Raw genomic sequence first — 24,575 nt, forward strand, 5'->3', positions numbered from 1 at the left:
CAGCATGTTATGCAGGTATGCCCAAAAGGTATTTTGACAGGGAAGGAAAGCCAAAGGAGACTGTGTTATTGGTTACAATACAGAGTGAAGAACCAAGTTCAGAGGATTCAGAAATGGACATTTCTCAAATTAATGAGGAAGTTGTCAAAAATTGAGATAAATTATTAAATTACCTGCCAGAGGAAATTCAAAATGACCTCTAAGAGTTACTACAATCACTTGGGGAAATATGTGGAAATAAGCTGGTAAGTACTAACCTAATTATGATGTAGAGATAGGAGACGCTGTTCCGATTAAGCCACATCCGAATAGGCATAGCCTTCTAAAGTTGGCAGAGGTTCAAAAGGAGATTGAACATATGCTCCAAGATGATGTAATCAAAGTGAGTTATAGTGACTGGAGCTCACCCACTATAATGGTGCCAAAACCAGATGGCATCCAACAGTTGTGTGCAGACTATCACAAAGTTAACACAGTTACAAACACTGATGCATATCTGATTCCACGTTTGGAAGGCTGTGATGAAAAGATGGGACAAGCAATTTATATTTTTAAGCTAGTCTTGCTCAGAGGATATTGGCAAGTGCCTTTGTTCAAAACAGTGAAGACAATTTCCGCTTTTATAACGTCAAATGGTCTTTATCAGTTTAAGGTCATGCCATTTGATATGAAAAATTCACCAACCAGTTTTGAGAGACTAACCAATAAGGTCACTGGGTATTTCCCAAACCATTGACAAAAGGAGCAGTATGACAATTCCTGGGATTGAGTGGATTTTATTCAAAATACATACCAAATTATAGCAGTTTGGCTGCTCCACTCGCTGAATTGCTAAAGAAAGGCAAGAAGTTTTAGTAAGAGCAGACTGTCAGGAGGTATTTGACAGCCTGAAAGCTGCATTAACCACGGTCCCAGTGTTAACCACATGTAATTATGCAAAGGCATTCAAGGTGCTATTGATGAGTTACTTGGGTGCCGGTGGTGTGCTCTTACAGGAAGACAATCAATCAAAAAATAGAAAGACATATTGGGTATTTCTCCAGGATATTGAACATTCATCAGCAGAAATATTCAACAGTTAAGGAGACTTTGAGCTTGGTGTTGGCATTACAACATTTCAATGTTTATGTTCCCAGTAATGTATCTAAGACAATCACATGCTCTGATCATAAACCATTGAAGTTTGGAGAGAAATTTCAGGTCAAAACTTCCAGACTGTTTAGATGGAGCTTGTTGTTACATCTATTCAATTTGAAAATTGTGCATGTAGCATGATGAGAAAATGGGATTGCTAACGCATTGTCAAGACTTGAATGAGAAACAGAGGCGTTCAGTGGCAGGAGTAAAACAGACTGAATGTTTGCATGATTATTTTCAATGTATATGGGTTTAGTAGTCTACTAACAGTGTAAGATTAAGGTGTGTTAAAATGAAGCCATCTTTGGGTATCGATGGGGTTTTTTTTAAAGGGCAGAGATGCTGCTCTATTAACAAAGTTAGACTGTCCTTGGCTATTTTCCCCCCACAGGGGTTGCAAATGTAGAGGTTTTGGGAGGTCTGGTTTTTATGGGTTTTTGGGCCAATTTGATTATAGCTGATAGATACTGCCTCAGGAAAGAGGCTGGAGTTTTAAAAAATTGTACAATGAGAGGAGAGTGGCCAGTTCTCCCAGCTCAGCTTTACTCTGATTTGGTTGGGTTTTAGCAGTCTGGTTGTTCAGAGCAAGCAGTCCGTTTGCTTGACAGTCAAATGCTGGTCAAAGAAACAGCTATATGGAAGGTGTTCCATGCTGAATCTCTCTGGCATTTCTCCTATAAAACTGTGTTTGATATTAGCTTTTTTGCCAAGGGTATTTATGGGGATTCTGGAAGAGCACAGCAGTTCAGGCAGCATCCAAGGTGCAATGAATTTGACGTTTCGGGCAAAAGCCCTTCATCAGGAATAAACCCTTTATTCTTGATGAAGGACTTTTGCTCGAAACGTCGATTTCACTGCACCTTGGACGCTGCCTGAACTGCTGTGCTCTTCCAGCACCACTAATCCAGAATCTGGTTTCCAGCATCTGCAGTCATTGTTTTTACCTATTTATGGGGATTGTTGTAATTAATTGGAACAGCATCATTAAGTTGGGATAGTCTATTCAGTTTTCGGACAAGTTATTCTATGTTCTGTTCTCTTTTGTTTCGGTTTCATTCAGTAATCTTGCAAATCAATTCTGTTTTGTTTAAAGCTAAGTAGTTCAGCCAGCTGCATCATTCCTGGAATATCCACTTTACACATGCTCAAAACAACTAGCAAGGTTAGTGTCCGGGCTACCTACTTGAAATGTTTTGAGGGGGTCTGGCCTGGTGCATAATATGACCCAATAGCATCTCTAGCGAGAAACTTTGAGCACTGTGACCAAATCAGCAGCCTCCTGTACATAACTGTACACTTCTGTAAATACTCAACTTGTCATCTTCAACAGCAGCAAGCTTCTGTTAACTCCAGTTAGAATCAGGAATTTTAAATAGATGCTCCTCAATTGTTTGACTGCACTGACTCATTTTCCTCAAAGCAGTTTTCAATTCCATTTGCATGAGCTGATTGTAATTCCATAACCAATAAAATGTCAAAGCCAGGATAATAACAGCAATAGTGCACTGTAAGAACCATAAACTCTTTCTGGGTGTCACCTCACAGCAAGTGATTTATATCAGATTAAGCCAACTAAGCCAAATTACTTATATTTTTGTGATATCACCACGCGCATGATACTTTCATTTAACCTCATTGTTGCTCACCCTCAACCATAAAAATACTATTGAATATTGCTGTCTCTAGACCCTTCAACACATTGTTGCAGCAAGTAGTTCCATGTTGCACTAACTGTATTCCTGAAGTGTGGCTGCTGTGTAACAATCTGCAAATGAAGGGTCAAACTGTTTGGATTCACCAAGATCAGAAATGTACAAGGCTGACAATGAGATTTATCTTGGAGCAATTGTTTTCACTGACACAGATTTGCTATTGTATAAAAACACTTCATGGTAGGCCACTGACCACAACAGCTTCTGGACCCATACAAACAGCCAATAGACAATGAAACAAAAAAGTTAGGAATGCTCTAGTTTAATAAGCATCATGCCAAACATACCTGAATTTAATGAAATACAGTCATAATTATTTCAATACCCCCAAAAAACATATAGTATCAGTGCTTCTCAACTATATGGCTCGTTCATTTAAAAATTGTTTTCATATCCCACAATTAACACCACATACACATTTTCTTCCTCTCCTCTCTAATTGAGAGATGTCAGTTTATTTTTTTCTTTGCATTTCATCAATGCAGATATGCACAGACAGTAGTAGAGGTGTTCAATAAGTGTAAAAGCTAACTTACCTGTAGTGCTGCTTCATGTTGACCATTATAGTGATAAAGAAGACCAAGTGCAAAATACCTGTGTTCAGAAAAACACACGTCAAAACAAAATTAGTTCACTTCCCTTAGAAGAGCTCAAATGCTCTTGCATTTAGCTGGATTTGATATCAATATCTCATGTTGTGCTGAGGGGGGTATCAGCAAACTTCAAAAATAGATGATATTAAACATACTGTAATGGTGCTCCTCACATTGCAGTACAACTGATCTGTTCAGTTTACCACACAACACTTTCTACAACAATCAAGATAAGTGCCATTCAACTAACTCAAATCAAGCAACTTTTAAAAAATGGTAGGTGGAGAGCTGAGAGAATATTCAGGAACCAAGTAATTCAACAGCAGTAAGAGAAAATTCAAGGTTTTAACCAGTCAGGATCATATCAAATGGCAGAGGATCTGAATTGCCCACTCCTGCTCCTAAAACAGAGAAACAATTTGAGTAAAAATAAGCAGATTGGATCAGGTAGAGGCAATGTATTTAACAAAGGTAACAGGCATTAGTGACTACAGAGAGAGAGAACATTTGGCTTTCATTCCACAGATTTTTACTTTAGTGATGGAGAGGGATAATCGTGCGCCGCAGGGCAAGAGCTATAGCTGGGGGCAGGGAAATTATGATGCAGTGAGGCATGACTTAGGATGTGTGGATTGGAAAAACAGGCTTCAAGAGAAGAACACTAATGAGATGTGGGGATTGTTCAAGGAGCAGCTACTGCGTGTCCTCGATAGGTATGTACCAGTCAGGCATGGTGTAAAGGGCCTTGTGAGGCAGCCGTGGTTTAGTAAGGAATTGGAGTCCCTTGTGAAAGGGAAGAAGGCGGCATATGTAAAGATGAGGCGTGAAGGTTCAGTTGGGGCGATTGAGAGTTATAAGGTAGCCAGGAAGGAGCTAAAGAGGGAGCTAAGAGAAGCGAGAAGGGGACATGAAAAGTCTTTAGCTGGTAGGATTAGGGAAAACCCAAAGGCTTTCTATAGGTATGTCAAGAATAAAAGGATGACTAGGGTAGGTATCGGTCCAGTCAAGGATAGTAGTGGGAAGTTGTGTGTGGAGGCGGAGGAGATTGGAGAGACATTAAATCAGTACTTTTCATCAGTATTCACTCAGGAACAGGACACTGTTGCTGATGTGAATATGGAATCACAAATAATTAGAATGGATGCCCTGGAAATATGCAGGGAAGAGGTTTTGGGAATATTGGAAAGGATGAATATAGATAAGTCTCCTGGGCCTGATGGCATTTACCCCAGGATCCTATGGGAAGCTAGGGAGGAGATAGCAGAGCCATTGGCCTGGATTTTTATGTCGTCATTGTCAACGGGAATAGTACCAGAGGACTGGAGGATAGCGAATGTGGTCCCATTGTTCAAGAAAGGGAGTAGGGATAGCCCTAGTAACTGTAGGCCAGTGAGTCTGACTTCAGTGGTGGGCAAAGTCTTAGAGAGAATGGTAAGGGATAAGATTTATGAACATCTGGGTAGGAATAACGTGATCAGGGATAGCCAGCATGGTTTTGTGAAGGGCAGGTCGTGCCTCACAAACCTTATTGAGTTCTTTGAGAAGGTGAGTAAGGAAGTGGATGAGGGTAAAGCAGTAGATGTTGTGTATATGGATTTTAGTAAGGCGTTCGATAAGGTTCCCCATGGTAGGCTAATGCTAAAACTTCGGAGGTATGGCATTGAGGATACATTAGAGGTTTGGATTAGGAATTGGCTGGCTGGAAGGAGACAGAGGGTAGTAGTTGATGGATTATGTTCATCTTGGAGTGCAGTTACTAGCGGTGTACCACAAGGATCTGTTTTGGGACCATTGCTTTTTGTTATCTTTATAAATGATCTAGAGGAAGGACTTGAAAGCTGGGTAAGCAAGTTTGCGGATGACACAAAAGTCGGTGGAGTTGTGGATAGTGAGGAAGGAAGTGGTAGGTTACAGCGGGATATAGATAAGTTGCAGAGCTGGGCGGAAATGTGGCAAATGGAATTCAATGTAGCTAAGTGCGAAGTCGTTCACTTTGGTAGGAATAACAAGATGATGGATTACTGGGCTAATGGTAGGCTACTTGGTAGTGTGGATGAGCAGAGGGATCTTGGTGTCCATGTACACAGATCTCTGAAAGTTGCCACCCAGGTAAATAGTGCTGTGAGGAAGGCATATGGTGTACTGGGCTTTATTGGCAGAGGAATTGAGTTCCGGAGTCCTGAGGTCATGTTGCAGTTGTATAAGACTCTGGTGAGGCCTCATCTGGAGTATTGTGTGCAGTTTTGGTCGCCATACTATAGGAAGGATGTAGAAGCTTTAGAACGAGTGCAGAGGAGGTTTACCAGGATGTTGCCTGGAATGGTAGGAAAATCTTATGAGGAAAGGCTGAGGCACTTGGGGCTGTTCTCATTGGAGAAGAGAAGGTTTAGGAGAGATCTGATAGAAGTGTATAAGATGATTAGGGGTTTAGATAGGGTAGATACTAAGAACCTTTTACCGCTAATGGAGTCAGGTGTTACTAGGGGACATAGCTTTAAATTAAGGGGTGGTAGGTATAGGACAGATGTTAGGGGTAGATTCTTCACACAGCGGGTTGAGTGTTCATGGAATGCCCTGCCCGTATCAGTGGTGAACTCTCCTTCTTTATGGTCATTTAAGCGGGCATTGGATAGGCATTTGGAAGTTATTGGGCTAGTATAGGTTAGGTAGGATTCGGTCGGCGCAACATCGAGGGCCGAAGGGCCTGTACTGCGCTGTATCCTTCTATGTACTATGTTCTATGCCGCCAGACATGAGTTTCTCCAGCAATCCATTTTTGTATGGAAAGCACTTGTCGTGAATTGTTAGCACAGAGAAAAAAATGCAGTTTATAGAGTTCAATTACACAATCACAATGGCAGGATAACCAAGATTGATAACTAAATGTTCAGGGCACTTGACTATCAAAAATATAAAACAAGTTGGAAAACACAAATGGTTGGAAAACCCTGAAGAAGGATGGAATAAAAATACAGCAGACAGAAAGGGTCTTAAATCATCTTAGATGGATCTAACAGGCGTAATTTATTGATTAGGAACAATTGTGTTAGAGTACAAATCTGAAAATTAGAACTGCATCTAACATGGAGGGAGAGTAATTATGGAGTACTTTAATTATCAAATAGGCTAGGCAAAGAAAATTTGCACTAACAGACGAGTTCATGGAATGTATTCAACATTGATCAATGCAACAAGGAACCAAATAGGGAGGTTATTTTGGAGCCAGTATTGGGCATGACAAGGTTAATTAATAAAACTACAGCAAAGGACCCTCTGGAGAATAGAGACTATGACCTGATATGGTTAAATCCAAAATTAAAACAGAATAAAACAAATTAGGTACAAAGGGCAGTTTAGCTAAATACTCTGCAAAACTAGATTAAAAGGTTTGACAGTAGACAACTAGAAACAGACATGTTAAGGATAAGTTCTAATTCATAATGAGTACACATTCTCCTTAGGAATAAAGACCCACAGGAAATATCAACCAACCCTGGCTGACAAGAGATGTTAAAGATAACATTAAAAGAAAGAGGCTTATAATACACTGTAATCTTTGTAGCTCAGAATGTTTGGGACTAAGTCTTTTCTGGATTTCAGAAATTCCTGAGTTATAGAATACTTTTAGAATGCTTAGCCATAAGTGAGAGAGAATCAGAAAACACTGTAGATATAAATGTTTACCCGAAACATAAATGTGATAAAACATTGTAAAACAGTAATGACAATGGTTTCACTTTTCAAGATACAAGTTTCCATTTAAATTAAGTTCAATTTTACAAATTTAAATACCTTTTCACAAATCTTGAAAACCCAATGGCTTATATCAGAAGGCTTTGAAAGATCTGGTGGCACAGATTATTCAAAGCAACTACATATACATTCGGAATTCTTAGACTTTAGAACTGCCACCATAGATTAGAAGGTAGTAGCCATTGCCCTGCTATTCAAGAACTAAAAGGAGTAGATGAAACTTGAGAACTATAGGTCAGTTAACTTGACAATAGTAGGGAAAATGCTAAAATCTATTACGAAGTACAAAGTAAATATGGATTTAAGCAGCAGAAAACTAAGATTTGCAAACAGTAGGAAAGGTAAGTGGAGACCAATGGAAGTAATGTATTTGGACTTCCAAAACGAAACATCAAAAAATTCCACACAATAAAGATTCAATGTTAGAGCTCCTGGAACCAATGGATCACAGACAGAAAATAAAGGGCAGGAATAAACAGGTTATTTTCAGGTTGATAGGCTACTAGTGAGAAAACAAGTGTCAGGATCAAGAGTTTCAGCCATTTACAAACAACAGTAATGAATAAAATTCAGGAACTGTGTATAAGCTATCCAACTTTGCTGATGATAGAAAAGTAGGAGGCAAAGAATATGGTGAGGAGGTCACAATGTGGCTGCAGGGGAACAGACTGGTTGGGAGTTTAAGGAAGAAGGCTGAAAATGGAATATACTGTGGGGAAATGTTTCATAGACAAGAAAACTTTTTTTTAAAAAAAAGAGGAGGAGGCCAGGAAATGTTAATGTTTCCTTGTATCCAATCAAACGTTAATATGCAACACAACAAAAATAAAGTCACCATAGTCCTACCCGACCATAAGGCTGCTCATTACAGAGAGATGACTGGTGGTGGTTTAACCCAAGTGTCACCATGCCTCAGGCAAAAGGGAGAGGTTGAAGAGGACAGTCATGTAACATGAGTGCGCGCTAGAATTGAACCTATACTGTTGGCATTACTCTGCATTGCAAATTTGCCATCCACCCAATTAAGCTAACCAACATTCTACAACACAAATGTTAGGTTTTTTTGTGTCATGTTATCTTTCTTACTCTTTTTATACTTCAATATCAAATAAAACAAAAGTCTTAGTGCAACTATACATGGCCTTGGTAAGATCCACACCAAATTCTAAGTACAGGTTTGTTCTCCTTACCCAATGCAGGATACACTGGCCTTGAATGAAGGTGCTCACTAGATTGTTTCCTTGGATGATAGATTGACTGATTAAGTGAGATTGAGCTGAAAAAATGTATATTCTCTGGAGTTTGGAGGAATAAGAGGAAATATAATTAAAATAAATAAAACTGTTAACGGTCTAGACAGGACAGATGCTAGGATGATGTTTTCTCTTGTTGGGGATCTTGGACCAGAAGTCACTATTTTGAATAGGGAGAAGGGAGATGTTTTTCATAGAGGATTATGGTTCATGCAAATTCTTTTCCAGACATGGATATGTACAAATATTGAATATATTTAAGGTGGAGATCTATAGTTTTTTTTAAAGATATTCAGGTAGTCATGAAATTTGGAGACTGTGCAGGTGGTGGAATTGAATTTGAAGATCAGGCAGTCCCTCAATTAATGGTGAAGCATGCTGGAAATGGTAAGTGGCCTACTTCTTGTCCTATTTCAGTTCCTTTTTGAGTCCTTTACATAGAAGCTATGTAATATCTCAAATACGAGTGCACGTGCATTACAGGTAAATTATGACTTCCAAAGCTAATAAAGTAGGATCACAAAAATAAATACAAGTTAACATTTAATTAAAGCAGATATCAGGAAGAACTTCCTGATTTTGGAATGCTGTATGCAGTAGGGTAAGGGGACTAAAAACAAATTGGAGTCATGAAACACAAAATTCATTTGGATTCCACTTTGAGATACTTAGGCATGAAACATTGTTTGGACCAAAACAATCTTAGCTTTTCATATGTTCTTAGGACACAAAAGGCTATGATATCTACCAACTTTTATAGAAATACATGAAAACCACTGAATTACATACTTTTTGTGTTTCTCCAGCCAGGGTATACTATCCACTAAGAGACATGAATTTTCTGAAACCAACAAATCCAGCAAGCTGTCATGATTAGCTTCAGCATACAGTTTTAGCAAGGCTGTGTCAATATCTTCTTTATAGCCGTTTGCTACTTCAGTGCTGCGAATCTCATTCAAATAGCTCATAAGGAAGCGCTTGCACTTTGTAATCTTCTCCTGGTCACCCTGCATTAATTGATTTAAGTCAGCATATTCATGTAATGGGGGATGTGACCGTATAAATGTTGAAGTTGAAGGAAGCAGTAATGGATAGAGAGACATCAACTCTCTAACATCAAGCTGGCCGTTCCTGTTAACAAAGATAAAATTAAATAAGTACAAACTATAAATTTTTAATACAATGTGTGCATCAGAAGAGTATAATTTAGATTGTCTTAAAAGAATTACTTTTTAAACAAGAGGTATTAAACAGCTGGATGTGAGCAAACAATGCTTACAAGCACAAGTAATAATTCTTGTACCTGGGAGGAGTGGATGTGGGACTGACTGGATACCTCTTTCAAAGGCACAAAATATTGCAGCCAGGGAGACTACTTATGATCTATAGCAGTTAAGTGGCATAGTTAACTTAATATTTGTTGGAAATGCCAAATGGGCAAGATCAAGTTGAATCTTTAGACAAGAGGCAGAACAAACAGAATTCTGAAACTTTGTGACAGCTTCTGCAAAAGTTCATTACACACCTCTACACAACACCAAATCAACAGATTTGCTGCTCAGATAAAACTGGAGTGGGCTATCATAATTATACAAAATCATGCAAGGTATATACCATTAAAAAAATTGGCGTTCGTATGTAATCAGATTGATTCCTGTTTCCCAGGATACTCCTCCCTTAAACATTTTCTAAGTAAAATATAGATGCAGAATTTCTTAATAGTCATACAAATACACAACATTTTAAATGTGATTTCTTTGGTAAATGTAAGGGGGTTGGGTGGGAAGAAGGATAGTTGACTAATTTCCCAAAAGTTACACCTGACCTTTTATTTGTGGCTTAAAAAAATCAGTCTTTTATCAAACCAACATTCAAAGTGTTATACAAACATGTAACAGTGGTCTTATTGCCAATTATTACAGGAAATTAGAGTTGTGTGCAAACAATTCAGCTTTAAAGCAAAGTTAGGTATTCTTTAATTGATTCCATAGAGTTCTATGGACGTTTATACCTGAAGAGTTCTTTAGCTTCCAAAAACTGAAGCTGGCCAAACTGAATAAATCCTGCTTGCTGCAGAATCCTTCTGTACATACCCTACATATAATAAACAAATATGGTTAATGAAGTATTTATAAACAACATTAAATAGCCATGGTGAGTTAAAGCCGCTCAACACAGATTATTCACTGGGGCTTTCTCAAGTTCGAAAAGAAAATAGAAGAGTTTCCTCCATCCCCCCGAATTGTGAATCATCTGGAAATTTAACTTCCAGATACATTGGTTACACTCTACATTTGATAATTATTCACACATACATATTTTCAAAGATTAGCATTTTTAGATTAATTAAGAAAAAGTAGTTAAAGTTAGATAAACTGGAGTGTTGAGAGCAGTTAGGAGACTTATTGAAGACAGCTGGTCCCACTGTCTCCAAGTCAATGTGCCAAAGAAAGTTATAAGAGAAGATGGGGTAATTCCAGAAAGTTACTTTACAAGCAAAAAGATTTGGTTTCCGTTTTGGCAGACCTCCTGTATGAATGAGCCTGGAATAGACACTACCAGTTTGCATCGATACTTGTCCAAGATGATGAATCTCAAGTGAGTACCAATTAGATTTTGGTTGCATTTATTGAGCAAACTTTGCTCAAAATACTTCATGGAAAAAGAATACTCTCAGTACAAGCAAGTTCAATTTGTGATGCAGTTTTCTTGTAGAAATGTTCACGTTTATAGTTCACTCCCAATACATTATTAAGTAACTGCCAACAGCTCAAGATGAGATCACACAGGAGTACATACAGTGTTCAAAGTTCATAAGAGATCGGTCAAATATAATCATATTTGAAGAGAACATAGAATACATCACATTTACTCTACACCACAGCCTTCCTGTAGTAAGTCTAAAAGCTATTTTGAACTGCAACAATGATAATTAATGAAGGACAATAGACAGATCTGGTTCACAATCTCAGTAATAAATGAATATCAGGGAGAAGGTGCTGCTCATTTTTAACAAGTGAAGGGGTAGTAGTGAATGTGGATGGAGGAGGAGTAGGGGAAACAAGAAACAAAACATATCTCTGATAATAAACAAGGAATATCTCAGGTGCTTATTCAAATATTGGCGTATACACTTGACAAAATATATTTAGCCATTATTCCATTCAAATCTTACTAACCTGGAACTTCTCTTTTGGAATGTTTCGTCGAGCTCCTCTTGTTAGGAGCAGTGCTTCTTCTACTCTCTGGCTGGTCAGAAGATCTTGAATTTGCCTTTCCAAGGGCAAGGGCACCAAGAAATACACTTCTTTACTTGTAGCTAAAATCAGTTTCCCTGATAATAAAATAATTAATGATTCAAAATTCATGATTTAGCTAATACACTGCCAAAAGCACAAAGCAACACAAATATCTAAACCACATTAATGTTTGATCCATTTTATTTAATTATGAAAAAAATCTAGAAATTTAAAGGTCAATCTAAAGCTTTGAGCTAAAACAGAAAATGCTGGATGTCCTGAGCAGTTCAGACAGCAACCATGGCAACAGCAAGAGTCAAGAAATACATTTCTGAAATATCAACTGGTTCCCTCACCAGTTGCCTGACCAGTTGGCATTTTCCAATATTTGTTTTTCTGATTTCCAGCATCCTTCAATTTAGTTGTGGTAACGTGAACTTTTATTTAAAATCATTATCTTCAGAGATCATATGCTAAAAACAGATATTGCTCAGCAATAAATAAGTTATCAGGATTAAAACATTGGTATCTAAGCCCAAAATAAAATTAAGAAAATCAATAAAATAATGGGCGGCACAGTGGTTAGCACTGCTGCCTCACAGCGCCAGAGACCCGGGTTCAATTCCCGACTCAGGCGACTGACTGTATGAAGTTTGCACATTCTCCCCGTGTCTGCGTGGGTTTCCTCCGGGTGCTCCGGTTTCCTCCCACAGTCCAAAGATGTGCAGGTCAGGTGAATTAGCCATGCTAAATTGCCTGTAGTGTTAGGTGAAGGGGTAAATGTAGGGGTATGGGTGGTTGCGATTCGGCGGGTCGGTGTGGACTTGTTGGGCCGAAGGGCCTGTTTCCACACTAAGTAATCTAATCTAATTAAAAAAATACTCATTGAACTACTGTAGTAACATACCTGCTATGGTGAAATCTTGCAACTAAGTAGTTTCATTTTGCTACAGTTACTCATACTCAACTTTTCAAAGGAAAAGATTTTCCCAGCAGACTGAACCTTTGCCTACCAGTAACACAGAAATCCACCCAGTCTTGACTGGCTTCATGGCACTGGGAAGGAAAGAAATATGGATCGAAGAAGCTAGAGAAACACTGAGAAATTACATGGAAATTATACAATGGTATAACAAGTTCTATTCTAACAAGAGCCCCAGAAGGTCATATCCTAATACATGCTTTTGATGACAGAATTGGACACAGTGGTTCTTTGACACTCCCAAGAAGTCGTCCTATGATTTATGGAGAGATTCCAAAGGCTCCTTAGACCCCACTTTCCAAAGCCACAAACACGTCAAAAGGTCAAGGGCAGAAGATACATAGGAACACCAGTACTTGCAAGTTCCCCTCCAGATCACACGCCATCCTGATTCGGAAATATATTCTCATTCCTTCTGCGATGCTAGGTCAAAATCCTGGAACACCATCCCAGAAGATAACTCCTATCATCTCCTGGGTAACCAGGGATGGCCAATAAAGTTGGCCTGGCCAGTGTCTACATCCCAAAAATGAATTAAAGATTGGCACCCTACCCACTGGCATAGACATTGAACTTGTTATCAGAAGTGCACAGGGGGTGCATGTGTACCACATACAAGGTGCAATGTAGCAACTTGCTTGTATCCTCCACAACCTAGACCCATAGTGTGGGGGAATATCACCACCTCCAAATCTCAAACCATCTTGACTTGAAAACATAATCAGTTTTCCGTCATAGCGGTTGCATCAAAATCTTGGAACATATAACTTGCAACTGTTCAAGAAAGTGGCTCATTACTACTTCTTCAAGGGAAACTAGAAGATGGGGATGAGAGGGAGAGGGATAGGAGGGCAGAAAGGAGGGAGCAGGAATACCAACTTCCTGATCATGAAGGATTTCAATTTCTCAGTGACAGAGATTGACTTGTACCAATTGATTTTCTACTATTACATCATATTCTAATAATCAATGAAGAGAAAAAAAATAAACCCACAGTTTGATCACAAAGTAAAGCATGAGAGAATAAAATAAATTTGGGCGCAAAGGAACCCTTCAAGAATCATGTCAGGGAAGCCTTCTGCAGAAGATGATTCATATTTAAATAATTGCTCAACAAAGCATTAAAAAGGTTAGTAAAAACTGAAAGAACTGCAGATGCTGTAAATCAAACAATTTGTTCTGAGGAAGGGTCATCAGACCCAAAATGTTAAATGTGATTTCTCTTCACAGATACTGCCAAACCTGCTGAGCTTTTCTAGCAATCTCTTTTTGTTTCTGATTGAAAAGTAATTAATTCATGAGATAATTATATAAGCTGAAATGGACCAAAAGACTGCTTCATCCATAATTTATTTAGCCATATTAAAACAATTTATTATACTAGCCCTTCCAATTAGTCTGATCGTGGTAAGATATTGTTTTAGTTTATTGCTGGAAAATCAGTCAATTTGGACACTCAAATTACTCAGTCAAGTTTATTAATTGAATTAACATCTTCCCTTAAGTGGAAATTATCTTACAGTTGTGAAAGAAACAAATTAATGCTACACAGAATTTGAGACTTTCAAAAGCAACAGGGCAAGAGGAATTCAGGAATGGAGTTTTTAAAAGCTGTGCGATGGTGAATTCACTGCCTTCTTATCCTCCCTCCACGTGAACAGCACAAACCATAATCATCATAATCCTCTTGACCTTGCCATCTCAGTTTTGCTAATCTCACTGCATCAACCATAGCTAAGACTAAGGCTGTCTCTGATCACTTCCTTGCATCACTCACTGCCTACATCACTTCTAATTCTTTCTGTATCTATCCCCAGAAAAATCTAAGTAATTGTACAACTGCTTACAATTACACTTTCAAAATATTAAATACATTGTCTTAATGTACAACACTACATGCTGCAGCTAGTGTTTGTCTAAACTGCATTTTTACCATCAATTTTGATGTTCACAGAGCCAGGACACTTGTGCTTTCAGTCCTAATCTCAGTTCCCAAGTCTAATGGATATGGTGGATTAAACTTAAGTGTCCAACACATGCTGCATGGTAGTATTCCAACTGCAGAGTCAGTAGACCTGAATTGAAGCTCCAACAGCTCCAGAGATGTGCAATAATACCTGTGAATAGGCTGATTAGAAAATCTCTCGCACCAAATCTGTCTGGATCATTTAAAACATTATCAGGTGTTGCTCTCATTTATTAAAATTGCTTACTATTCAAGCATCATCCTGAATTAGAGTTTCTTTCCTTCAAACAGTTTGCTTATAACTCTCTGTCCTGTCCCCTATAACAAGTACAAACAGCTCACGGACTTTCTTTTTAAAAAAAGATCATGACAGTCTGATCAGCTGCCTCTGCTACATCCTTCTCTTCCTAGTGACTCTCCAACTTCTCCTCATGCCCTTGCTGATCTCATGTCCATGAGACTCACTTCTCTCAACCATGTTCAACTGATCAACTAACTGTTTTTCCTGGCCCCCACTTGAGCTGATATTGTCAACAGTTCTCTCTCTTCAGATGCTGTCTCTTTAAACCTGAATTATTTGTCTCCTGTGTAAAACCAACTCTTGCCCCAAATGAACTTGCATAATGCCATTCCACCTCCAACATCCCTTTCCTCTCCAAACTAGAAGTTGACCTTCCAAATCCAGTTCCATCTTTCCAGAACTGTTTTAAATCACTCAAAATAGTTTTTCATCCCAGCCACGATACCTAACAGCTTTTATCAAAGTAACAAATGGTACCCAATGTGACTGACAGAAGTAAACTTTCCATCCCTTCTCAATCCAAGAGGTATCTTTGACGTGGTTGAGCAAGCCACTCTCCTCCAATGCCTGTACACTGTTATCCAGCTGTGAGATCGCTGTCATATGGGTCCATTCTTACATATCTAAATCATAGCCAGAGAAACCCTTGAGATGGCTTTTCTTCCTGCTCCCACATTGTTGGCACTCAGTAATTAATTTTCACACATATATTGATAATACCCAGCTCTATACTCTCTCCTCCACTACTCCTAAATTTTCAGGCTGCTTTTATGATATCTAGTACTGGATATGTAGAAATTTCCTCCAATTAAGTATTAGAAAGACTGAAGCTATTCTTTTCAGAACCCACTTCAGATCTGATTCCGTAACTACCAACTCTCTCACTCCATGTGGCAACATCATGAGATTAAGCCAGTCTGCTCATAGCCCTAGCAGCACATTGAAATTATAGCAGAGTTTCCAATATCATACTTATGCCAACATTTACGACCTCATTTCGAACGTAATTCCACCTGACCTCTCGCTCATTCATGTCTTTGCTCCTTCTAGATTTAACTAACCCAATGCATACTCAGCTGGTCTCCCACATGCCATCTGTCAAATTGAGATCATTAAAACTCTGCAACTCCTGACAACTTGTTACAAGTCCCCTTCTCCTACTACCCCTGCATTTGCTGACTTTCACTGGACCTCAGTCAAGCAAGTGTCCTAATCTTAAAATTCCCATGACCTCACTATCTCAAAACTGCTCCAGTCCCATGGTCCTAAAAGAAAGTTGCACTCCAAGTTTGGCCTTGACTGCATCCCCAATTTTAAATTGATGCACCAGCTCCATCTTCAGTTGCCTTGACTGCAAAACTCTGGAAAGCATTTTCTATAGGGTCTTAATACCTCTTACCTTGCTTTCTTCCATAAAGATCATTCTTAATACGTACTACTTTCAGATTGCCTAATATCTCATGTGGCTTGGCATCATTTGTTTTATATCACTTCACCTTGAGCTGAATATAGGTTTTATTGTCATATCATTGTTCCTCTATGCCAGAGATAATACTTTATATTCATAATGAAGAAAAATAAATGTTACAGAACCCCAGAACTATTCTGAAATGAGTGACAATGATTGATTAGATTAGATTAGATTACTTACAGTGTGGAAACAGGCCCTTTGGCCCAACAAGTCCACAACGACTTGCCGAAGCGTAACCCACTCATACCCCTACATTTACCCCTTACCTAACACTACGGGCAATTTAGCATGGCCAATTCACCTGACCCGCACATCTTTGGACTGTGGGAGGAAACCAGAGCACCCGGAGGAAAGCCATGCAGACATGGGGAGAACGTGCAAACTCCACACAGTCAGTATCCAAGAACAAGAAGCAAATAACATTGCAAAGGAAGTTTAAAATGTTGCCAGGAGGGCTACATAACCACTGACTTGAGTGTTTAGACATGGCTTAATAATGGAGCACAAAGTCTCCCCTTTTCCATTGACATTCAAGTTTGCCAAAACATTGTTCAAGCCAAGGCAGAGTGATTTAATAAAACTGAGATAACTGGTCCCAAGCAAGCTGAATTGCAATTCATCTGAATTACCTTCAAAGTCTTGTAGTATATGGCCATCTCTAAATGGAATGGTCTGCTTCTGCTGTTGGTCAAGCATGCTGTGTACTGTAACAAATTCTTCATCCAAAGCTACCACATAAGGAAAACATACAGCTGCTCCAATCACATTCTCTGACCAGTGAACAGGTGCACGCTGGGAGATTCCTGCAGCTGTTACAAACATTCCTGCAAAAGAAATTTTTAAAAAATTAATGAGTTGCAATTACCATGTCCCTAGTGCCTTGCAGCAAATTTGCTGCCTGAATGGTAAGCATTTGTTAATAATTATAGCACCTGCACTACTGAGAATAAAAGTGTTAATTCATACATTTAATTATAGGCAATGTTTCAATCCCTTCCCAGTCCCAATGCTCCTGACAAGCAGATTGTACTAGAGGCTTTTCCTTCACTCTTGAAATGAACACTATCAACTTGATCAGCAAAATATGCAAGACCACTTGATATGCAGTTAGTGTCCATTTGACAAAACGAAGCGATGCATCTGTCTGCAAAGTCAGCTCAATTCAAAATTGCTTCGTAGACCTGCAACTAACATTCTTAAAACAGGAATCATGGAAAAAAAATTGAATTATCAGTCTTGAGTAAAGATTGGTAGTGCCTGTAATAGACAAAAATACTTCTTACAAACTGCAAGCTCAGATTACTTCTGCACAAATAAGCATAGCTGATAAGTGACATTTTGTCAAAGCTTTTCATCTTGCACTCAGAACAACTTGCAGGATACAAATTCTAAGAGAAAAAACCCAATATTTATATTGTACAAGACAAAACCGGTAAGCAAGTGGACTCTGGTAATGATGATGCCATAGACAATGCACCAGTAAAGCTACTTGACAGTTAACTGCCAGGCTTTAATTCAATTTTAAACCATATAGTTGACTATGATTGGTCAGAACATTGCCTTAAGGACAAGAACCAGTGAGCGCCAGTCACCTATTTTGTTGAGCTCAAACAGATGCAGTGCATGTCCTTTCTGTCTGTGTATGGTAAGACCTTGCTTGTTGCAAAGCAGCTGAAAGTTTGAGCAACAGGTGAAGCTAGCTATTTCATGCTGCTACAATGCAGTTGTGGAGGGCCCTCTTGTGGTGTGGTAGTATCCATATCTCTGGACCAGACAAGCCTGAATTCAAGTCCCATCTGCTCCAGAGGTTTCTAATAACATCTCTGAACAGATTGGTTAAAAAAATTGTTACTGCAAATTTCCAAAAACATTTAACCTATGTGTGCTACTTACCACTTACAGGATATCAACTTCAATCCAAAACGATGTTCTGCCTATCAAACAAATGAGTTGTGAGATATAGAAATATCAATGCTAGTGTGAGGTGCCAGGTTTGTAGGCCATACACCAAAGACTGGAGAACCATGTTAAACAGCACATTCCTTTGGCTGATTGTAACAAAAATCAAAACGTCTTTTTTTTAAAGCAATACTTAGGTTCTGTACTACCTAATGACTAAATATGAATAAAGTGGTAATGCTTCAAGGCTGGCTTGAGGGTTATATTTTCTTCGGAATGTGACAAAGGGTCACAGCATTTCAATCAATCACTTTCTCTTCACAGATACTATCATCTACTGCAGAGTTTACAATTCTTTTAGATTTAATATTAAATTTTGAAATTATGAATCTATACATTAAAGCCTAGAAAAAAAGAGTTCCAATGCTGACCCCAGGAGAATTCCACCAAAACCTTTTTGCAACCAACAAGACATTCATTAATTAGTACCTGGTTTCTCATCACATGGCCAATTTTGTAACCATGTTACTTCAGTCCCTTGTATTCCCGGAGCATCAACTTTACTCAAGTCTGTTTTGCAGCACGATACCAAACTCCTTCTGAAAGTCTATACATACAACATCATTGCACTGATCAATCATCTGTTACCTCATTAAAAAAATACTCAAGTTAGTTAAACATATTTCCCTTTTAAGGGATCTATTTTGGTTCTCCTTAATTAACTTGTATTTGATAACTTATTAACTTTGTCCGAAATGGCTGTTTCTGGACATTTCCCCATAACTGAAGTTGAACTGACTGGTCTGCAATTGCTAGTTTATCCTCACACCCTTTTTTTTTAACATTTCAATGGCACATTAGCATCAAAATTATTGCCACTGCCCCTGAAATTTCCACTTGCACTTCCCTCAGTATACTTGGATGTATCTCACCCATTCCTGGAGCCTTTCAGCTTTAAGTACAGATAGTCAATTCAATAGCTTGGTTAACTTTAAGTGTTTTGTGTAACTGAATTTCCTCCTCTTACCATGGCCAAGATTGCACCATCTTCCTTGGTGAAAAGATGAAAAGTATTGTTCAATATTTCATCCATGTCCTTTGCATTCGTAGGTAAACGGACATGCCTTCTCATTTTGTCCATGAGTGCACAAGCCTTGGTGTGTTAATGCCGATTGTGTGGACTGAACACCAGGTTTGCTGGGTGTCTATGGAACCTGGAGGAAAACTTTGTATAAACCCCTTTGTTGGTCCCTAATTGAACCTACTCATTTTACCATTAATTGTTTATATGCCTATAGAAGTCTTTGCAATTCCCCTTTATGTTAGTGGCCAGTCTCTTTTCATACTCCCTTTTCACTTCTTTTATTTGCCTTTTCCTCCCACTTTCTGAACATTGTCTTAATAGCCTAGTTCACAATTCTATTTCCAACCTAACGACTGACAGAACTTTTTAAAAAAATTATAATGAGTCATTCAGGGAGTTTTAAATTTGTTTACACTACTTTTCCCTTTCAAGGAAATTTACCTTGACTGTGCTGAAACACATCTTCATTGAAGGTAGCCCACTGTTTGGCAATCACTTTTCCTGCCAATCTTTAACTCCCAATTTATTCAAGAGATCAATTCTTAACCCACTGAAATTGGCTTTCCCTCAATTAATTGTTACTCTGAATTGTTTATTGTTTTCTTCCATAGTCACCCTAAACCTTAAGATGCAGTGAGCACTATCCCTGGAATGTTCTCCCACTTACGCTTGATATGTTTGGTCCACTTTCTTCCCAAGAACCAGGTCTTGCAGTGTTTCATTTCTCATTGCACTGGCAACATATTGCTGAAGGAAATTCTCATGAATACACTATATATCTGCACCCCTCTGCTCTTTCGGCTACCACTTTTTCACTTCATATTTGGATAATAAACATTCCCCATTATGACTATTGTGCTTGCAACACTATAATTTCTTTGCAAGTTTGATCCTGTACATCTTTCCCAATAGTTTGCTCTTTCTAGTGTATAACTAACAATGTAATTGCACCTTTTTGTTCTCGAGCTCTAGCCAAATCAATTCTGTCCTTAAACCCTTTGACATCCTGCTACAATGCTCTCTTTAGCCTACACTGCTACCTTTCCTAATTTTTTTTTGCTCCTTAGCTCTCCTGAACAAACTATGATCAGGAATTATTTAACATTTACCCTTCCTCGAGCCAGCTCGCTTATAACCATAAGAACACATTTCCACTTGGCTATCTGTGCCTATGACTCAGACAATCTTATGATTGTCATGATACCTGCGCAGGAATCAATCAATTGTGTTTGTGCTATCAATCATGATGCCTGCAAGGACCTCAGTTTCGATTTTATGACTTTGCCCTTTCTTCTGACGCCACCTTATTAACCTGCCAGCTCAGCGACCAAGCTTACAACTTGAACCTAAGCCTGAGCTACAAATCTTCTCAAAAATTTTAAAACCTTCCTCAAAATAACTAGTAAAATGCCCACCAGAAGTTCAGTTCCAGTTCTGTTCAGGTGCAAGCCATCTATATAATAGGACTTGTCCTAGGGGATATGGATCCTGTGAAGTCCAAATGTCTAAACCCCTATCTCCTGCACAAATGTTCCAGCCTGACATTCACAGGTTCCCTTCTCTTTCTATAGACACTTGCATATGGCACAGAGAAATATATCCAGGAGTAAAACAACTCAAAACAGCAAAAAAAAATCAACTTCTTAATTTAGTCCAGGCAATGTTTTTTCTTTAACAGACTGTTACATAATTTGCTATACCGTCCCAGTAATGAACTCTTGGTATTAGGTGGCACTGTAAAAAATCTTCTTTCAAAATGTGAAAACTAATGGATTTGTGTTACCAGGAACTTTGTCAATAAATTAATTGTGATGGAAATCCTATAATTTTTTAATCAAAGTATTGCACTTATAAAAGAAAGTGAGATTTGTATTTAAAGAAGATTACGATGACTGACATTTAGTGTTATTCAGTTCTTGTCATTGAAACTTTACAGAACTTTAATGCCAATGGCATTCAATGTTCCATGTTTACACATACTGCTACATTTCATTTACTGAATGAGGGAAATGACTTCAAATCCTTCCCTCCTGCATGGCATCTGAGATAACAAGGAAAAATGCTGACAAAATGTAAGTCATCTTATTTTTATGGCTTCCACTAGTGAGCAGCCTTTTTATTTCATCAATACACAAACAGGAACTGCTAAACTTGTCAGTAGAAAATTTACAAATAATATAGCAGTACTTGACAAAGCACAAAAACACATGTATAAAACTGAAAATGCTATCTCATTCTGCAAGCAAAAATACAAGCTTTGAATGTTTTCTGTAAGATTTACGCAAATGTTTTTCAAAAACTCAGTTCTGGATGAACAGAATCCAAAAGCAGAAAAACTCAACAATACATAGGTTTTATTTGGGATGAGGGTAGGAAGAAAACAAGTGACCAGCATGGGAAGAGTGGCTTGAGATCACACACAAACATTGAAAATAGGAGCTGTACACCATTTGACTCTGCTCTATCATTTAACAGGATCATGGCTGTTCATCCAACTCAGTTCCCTGTTCCCACTTTCTGCCCATACTCTGATCTCTTCACTCTCAAGACCCTCAACTCATCTTTTTAAACATTCAATATTTTTGGCCTCAACCACTTCTTATGATAGAGGACTAAGCAAAGCAATTTATCCTCATCTGTCTTAAATGGCCTATTGGTATCCTTAAACTGCGGCCCCTGGTGCTAGACTCCCCAGTCACTGGGAACATTATTCCTATGTCTGCTACCCTGTCTAGTCTGGTTATAATTTTATAGGTTTCTACGAAAGCCTCCCTCATTCTTCTAAACCCCAGCCAATGTAGTCATAAATGGCCCAGTCTCTCTTCATACCGCCATCTCAGTAATCAATCCACCAAAAATTGCTAACATTTTCTCCATACCCAGAACATTCTGCCTCAGGTACAAGCCAAAAGTGCACACAATGCTCCAGGTGTGATCTTGCCAAGGCTCTGTACAATTACGACAAGATATTCCTGCAGTCCTCCCAATAATGAAAGCCAACATACCATTTGACTTCACCGTGCGCTGCACCTGCATGTTTATTTCTAGCAATAGGCCTCATCATTGGCTCCCCTTTTCCCAATCTATTGAAATTCAGATTAGAATCTGCCTTCCTGTTTGTGCTGTCAATTTATCCATATTATATTTTATCTGCCATACATGTGCCCATTCAGTTAACCGGTCCAAATCACAGTGTAGCATTTCTGCATACTCCTCACAGTTTACCCTCCCATCTGAAAGTAAAGGTAAGGGGAGAAACCTCTTGCCAAAAATACAGTATTTTTGCCTGACCTGAAATATGGATAGTGCAACCATTAAAGTCAAGGAGGTATGATAGCATGGTTTTGGTGGAGAACTACAACAGCTCCAAAATGTATTGAGGGCTCAAAATGAGGCAGACTCACAACCTTCTCCTGCAACTCAGATGGCTTTTAGCTACAGTGGAAATAACTTTCACATTTGCGTCCTCATATCGCAAGTTTAAGTCATTATCACCTACATTAAGAGTGCTTGAATCCTTCCTCATATCTTTAACTGCTGCAGACTGCTTCATAGACTTATCACCATATATGCTTACACTGACTGTTGTGTGTTACTGATACACTTTTGTATTCTAGGATTGAAAAGCCAAGTATATCTGGTCATATTTGGGAACACAAACAATTGCTCAATAATGCATGATCAGTGGAAACATTTATTTTGTCTGAGCAATTATCAACCTCTCCAAGAAGTTCAGCTATTACTCAAGGGTTACCATTTCTTTTGTCATTGAATACAAGTTCCTGACTCTCAAATGCGTTGCACATTTATCAGTACAATTACAGCATAAGGTGACAAACTGGAAATCTGCACAGAAATAAAAGAAAAAACTGCAGCCTATCTCACTGATTCTAAAAATTAATGCATCTTCCTTAAGTATCTTTTCCAAACTCTCTAGCCCTTCCTACCCTTCCAAACTCCCCCAATAAAACCCTAGCACATTCTGATTCACCATCTTCTACATAAAACCACTTCAAAATTAAACTATTTTGGCCCCTTTTTCTCTACCTATTTCCCATAACTTGAAAATAATAGCTTTGCTTGGGGCTTTTAAAACATTAACTCATCTGCAGAGTTTAGCTTGGCATGGTGTCAATTTTCAACACCTCACTATACAAACTAGGTACATGCCGATGGGATAGATAGGTCAACAAAGACTAGGTTCCTAGCTGATCTGCCAGGCATTTTCATAGGGCATTGCTGTGCGTGTGGTGTTACATGAAGGCTACTGCAGGTAAAGAGGGAAGAATTCCTTCCTTAAAAGGACAACAGTGAACTAGATGGGCTTTTACAACAAGTAATGATAGTGTCATGGTTGCCATTAGAGATTTCAATTCTAGGATTCATTAATTAATTTAAATTCGTCCAGCTGGAGTGGGGAGATTAAACCTGCATCCCCAAACATTAGACTGGATTACAGGATATCACCATCTCTTCCCATGTGAAAACATAATAGAAGTTAAAGTCATAGAGTCATTCAACATGGAAACAGACCCTTCGGTGCAACCAATCCATACTGACCATGTGCCCAAACTAAACCAGTCTCACTTGCCTGTACTTGGCCCATATCCATTCAAACCTTCCCTCTTTCTGAAGTAAGATAAAAGACAACCTTTAAAATAGTAAGGGAGGATCTTGTAGAAACCTAGAATATTCTAACAAGATTAGGCAGGATATTAGACATAGGATGTTCCCAATGACCGAGGGAATCCAGAACCAGGGGTTGCAATTTAAGGATAAGACAAGGCCATTTAGGACAGAGATGAAGATAAATTATTTCACTCAGGGAGTAGTCAGCCTATGAAATTCTCTGTTACAAAAAGTGGTTGAGGCCGAAAACATGTTTTCAAAAATGAGTTTGATATATTCTTGGGGATAAAGAGAACAGAGCATGGGAGAAAGAGGGTAAGGGATTAGAGTTCAATGAACAACCATGGTCCTACTGAATGTCATTTGGCTTTGCTGTACCATTCTCCTGCCTCTACTTTCATTCACCAAATGAGGCAGATGATTTCAAAATCCTTCCCTTCAGCACGCCATCCCAGATAACAAGGGAAAATGTTGACAAAATGTAAATCATCCTGTTTTCATGGCTTCCACTAATCTCTGCCTTGAAGATATTTAATGTCCCAGCCTCCACTGCAAT

General features: G+C 38.6%; 1 protein-coding gene across 1 annotated transcript in view; it reads right to left on the reverse strand.

The window, feature by feature from the left end:
* Nucleotides 1-24,575, reverse strand: part of tgfbrap1 (transforming growth factor, beta receptor associated protein 1) — a 63,565-nt gene that overhangs the window by 20,098 nt on the left and 18,892 nt on the right. The window contains exons 3-7 of the mRNA XM_060826019.1: nucleotides 17,037-17,231; nucleotides 11,628-11,782; nucleotides 10,460-10,542; nucleotides 9,238-9,579; nucleotides 3,386-3,443 (exon numbers count right to left, since the gene is read on the reverse strand). Of these exons, the coding sequence (XP_060682002.1) occupies nucleotides 3,386-3,443; nucleotides 9,238-9,579; nucleotides 10,460-10,542; nucleotides 11,628-11,782; nucleotides 17,037-17,231 (833 nt within the window). The remainder of the gene's footprint in view (nucleotides 1-3,385; nucleotides 3,444-9,237; nucleotides 9,580-10,459; nucleotides 10,543-11,627; nucleotides 11,783-17,036; nucleotides 17,232-24,575) is intronic.

The sequence above is a fragment of the Hemiscyllium ocellatum genome, chromosome 6, assembly GCF_020745735.1.
Source record: "Hemiscyllium ocellatum isolate sHemOce1 chromosome 6, sHemOce1.pat.X.cur, whole genome shotgun sequence".
In the NCBI taxonomy this organism is placed as follows: Eukaryota; Metazoa; Chordata; class Chondrichthyes; order Orectolobiformes; family Hemiscylliidae; genus Hemiscyllium; species Hemiscyllium ocellatum.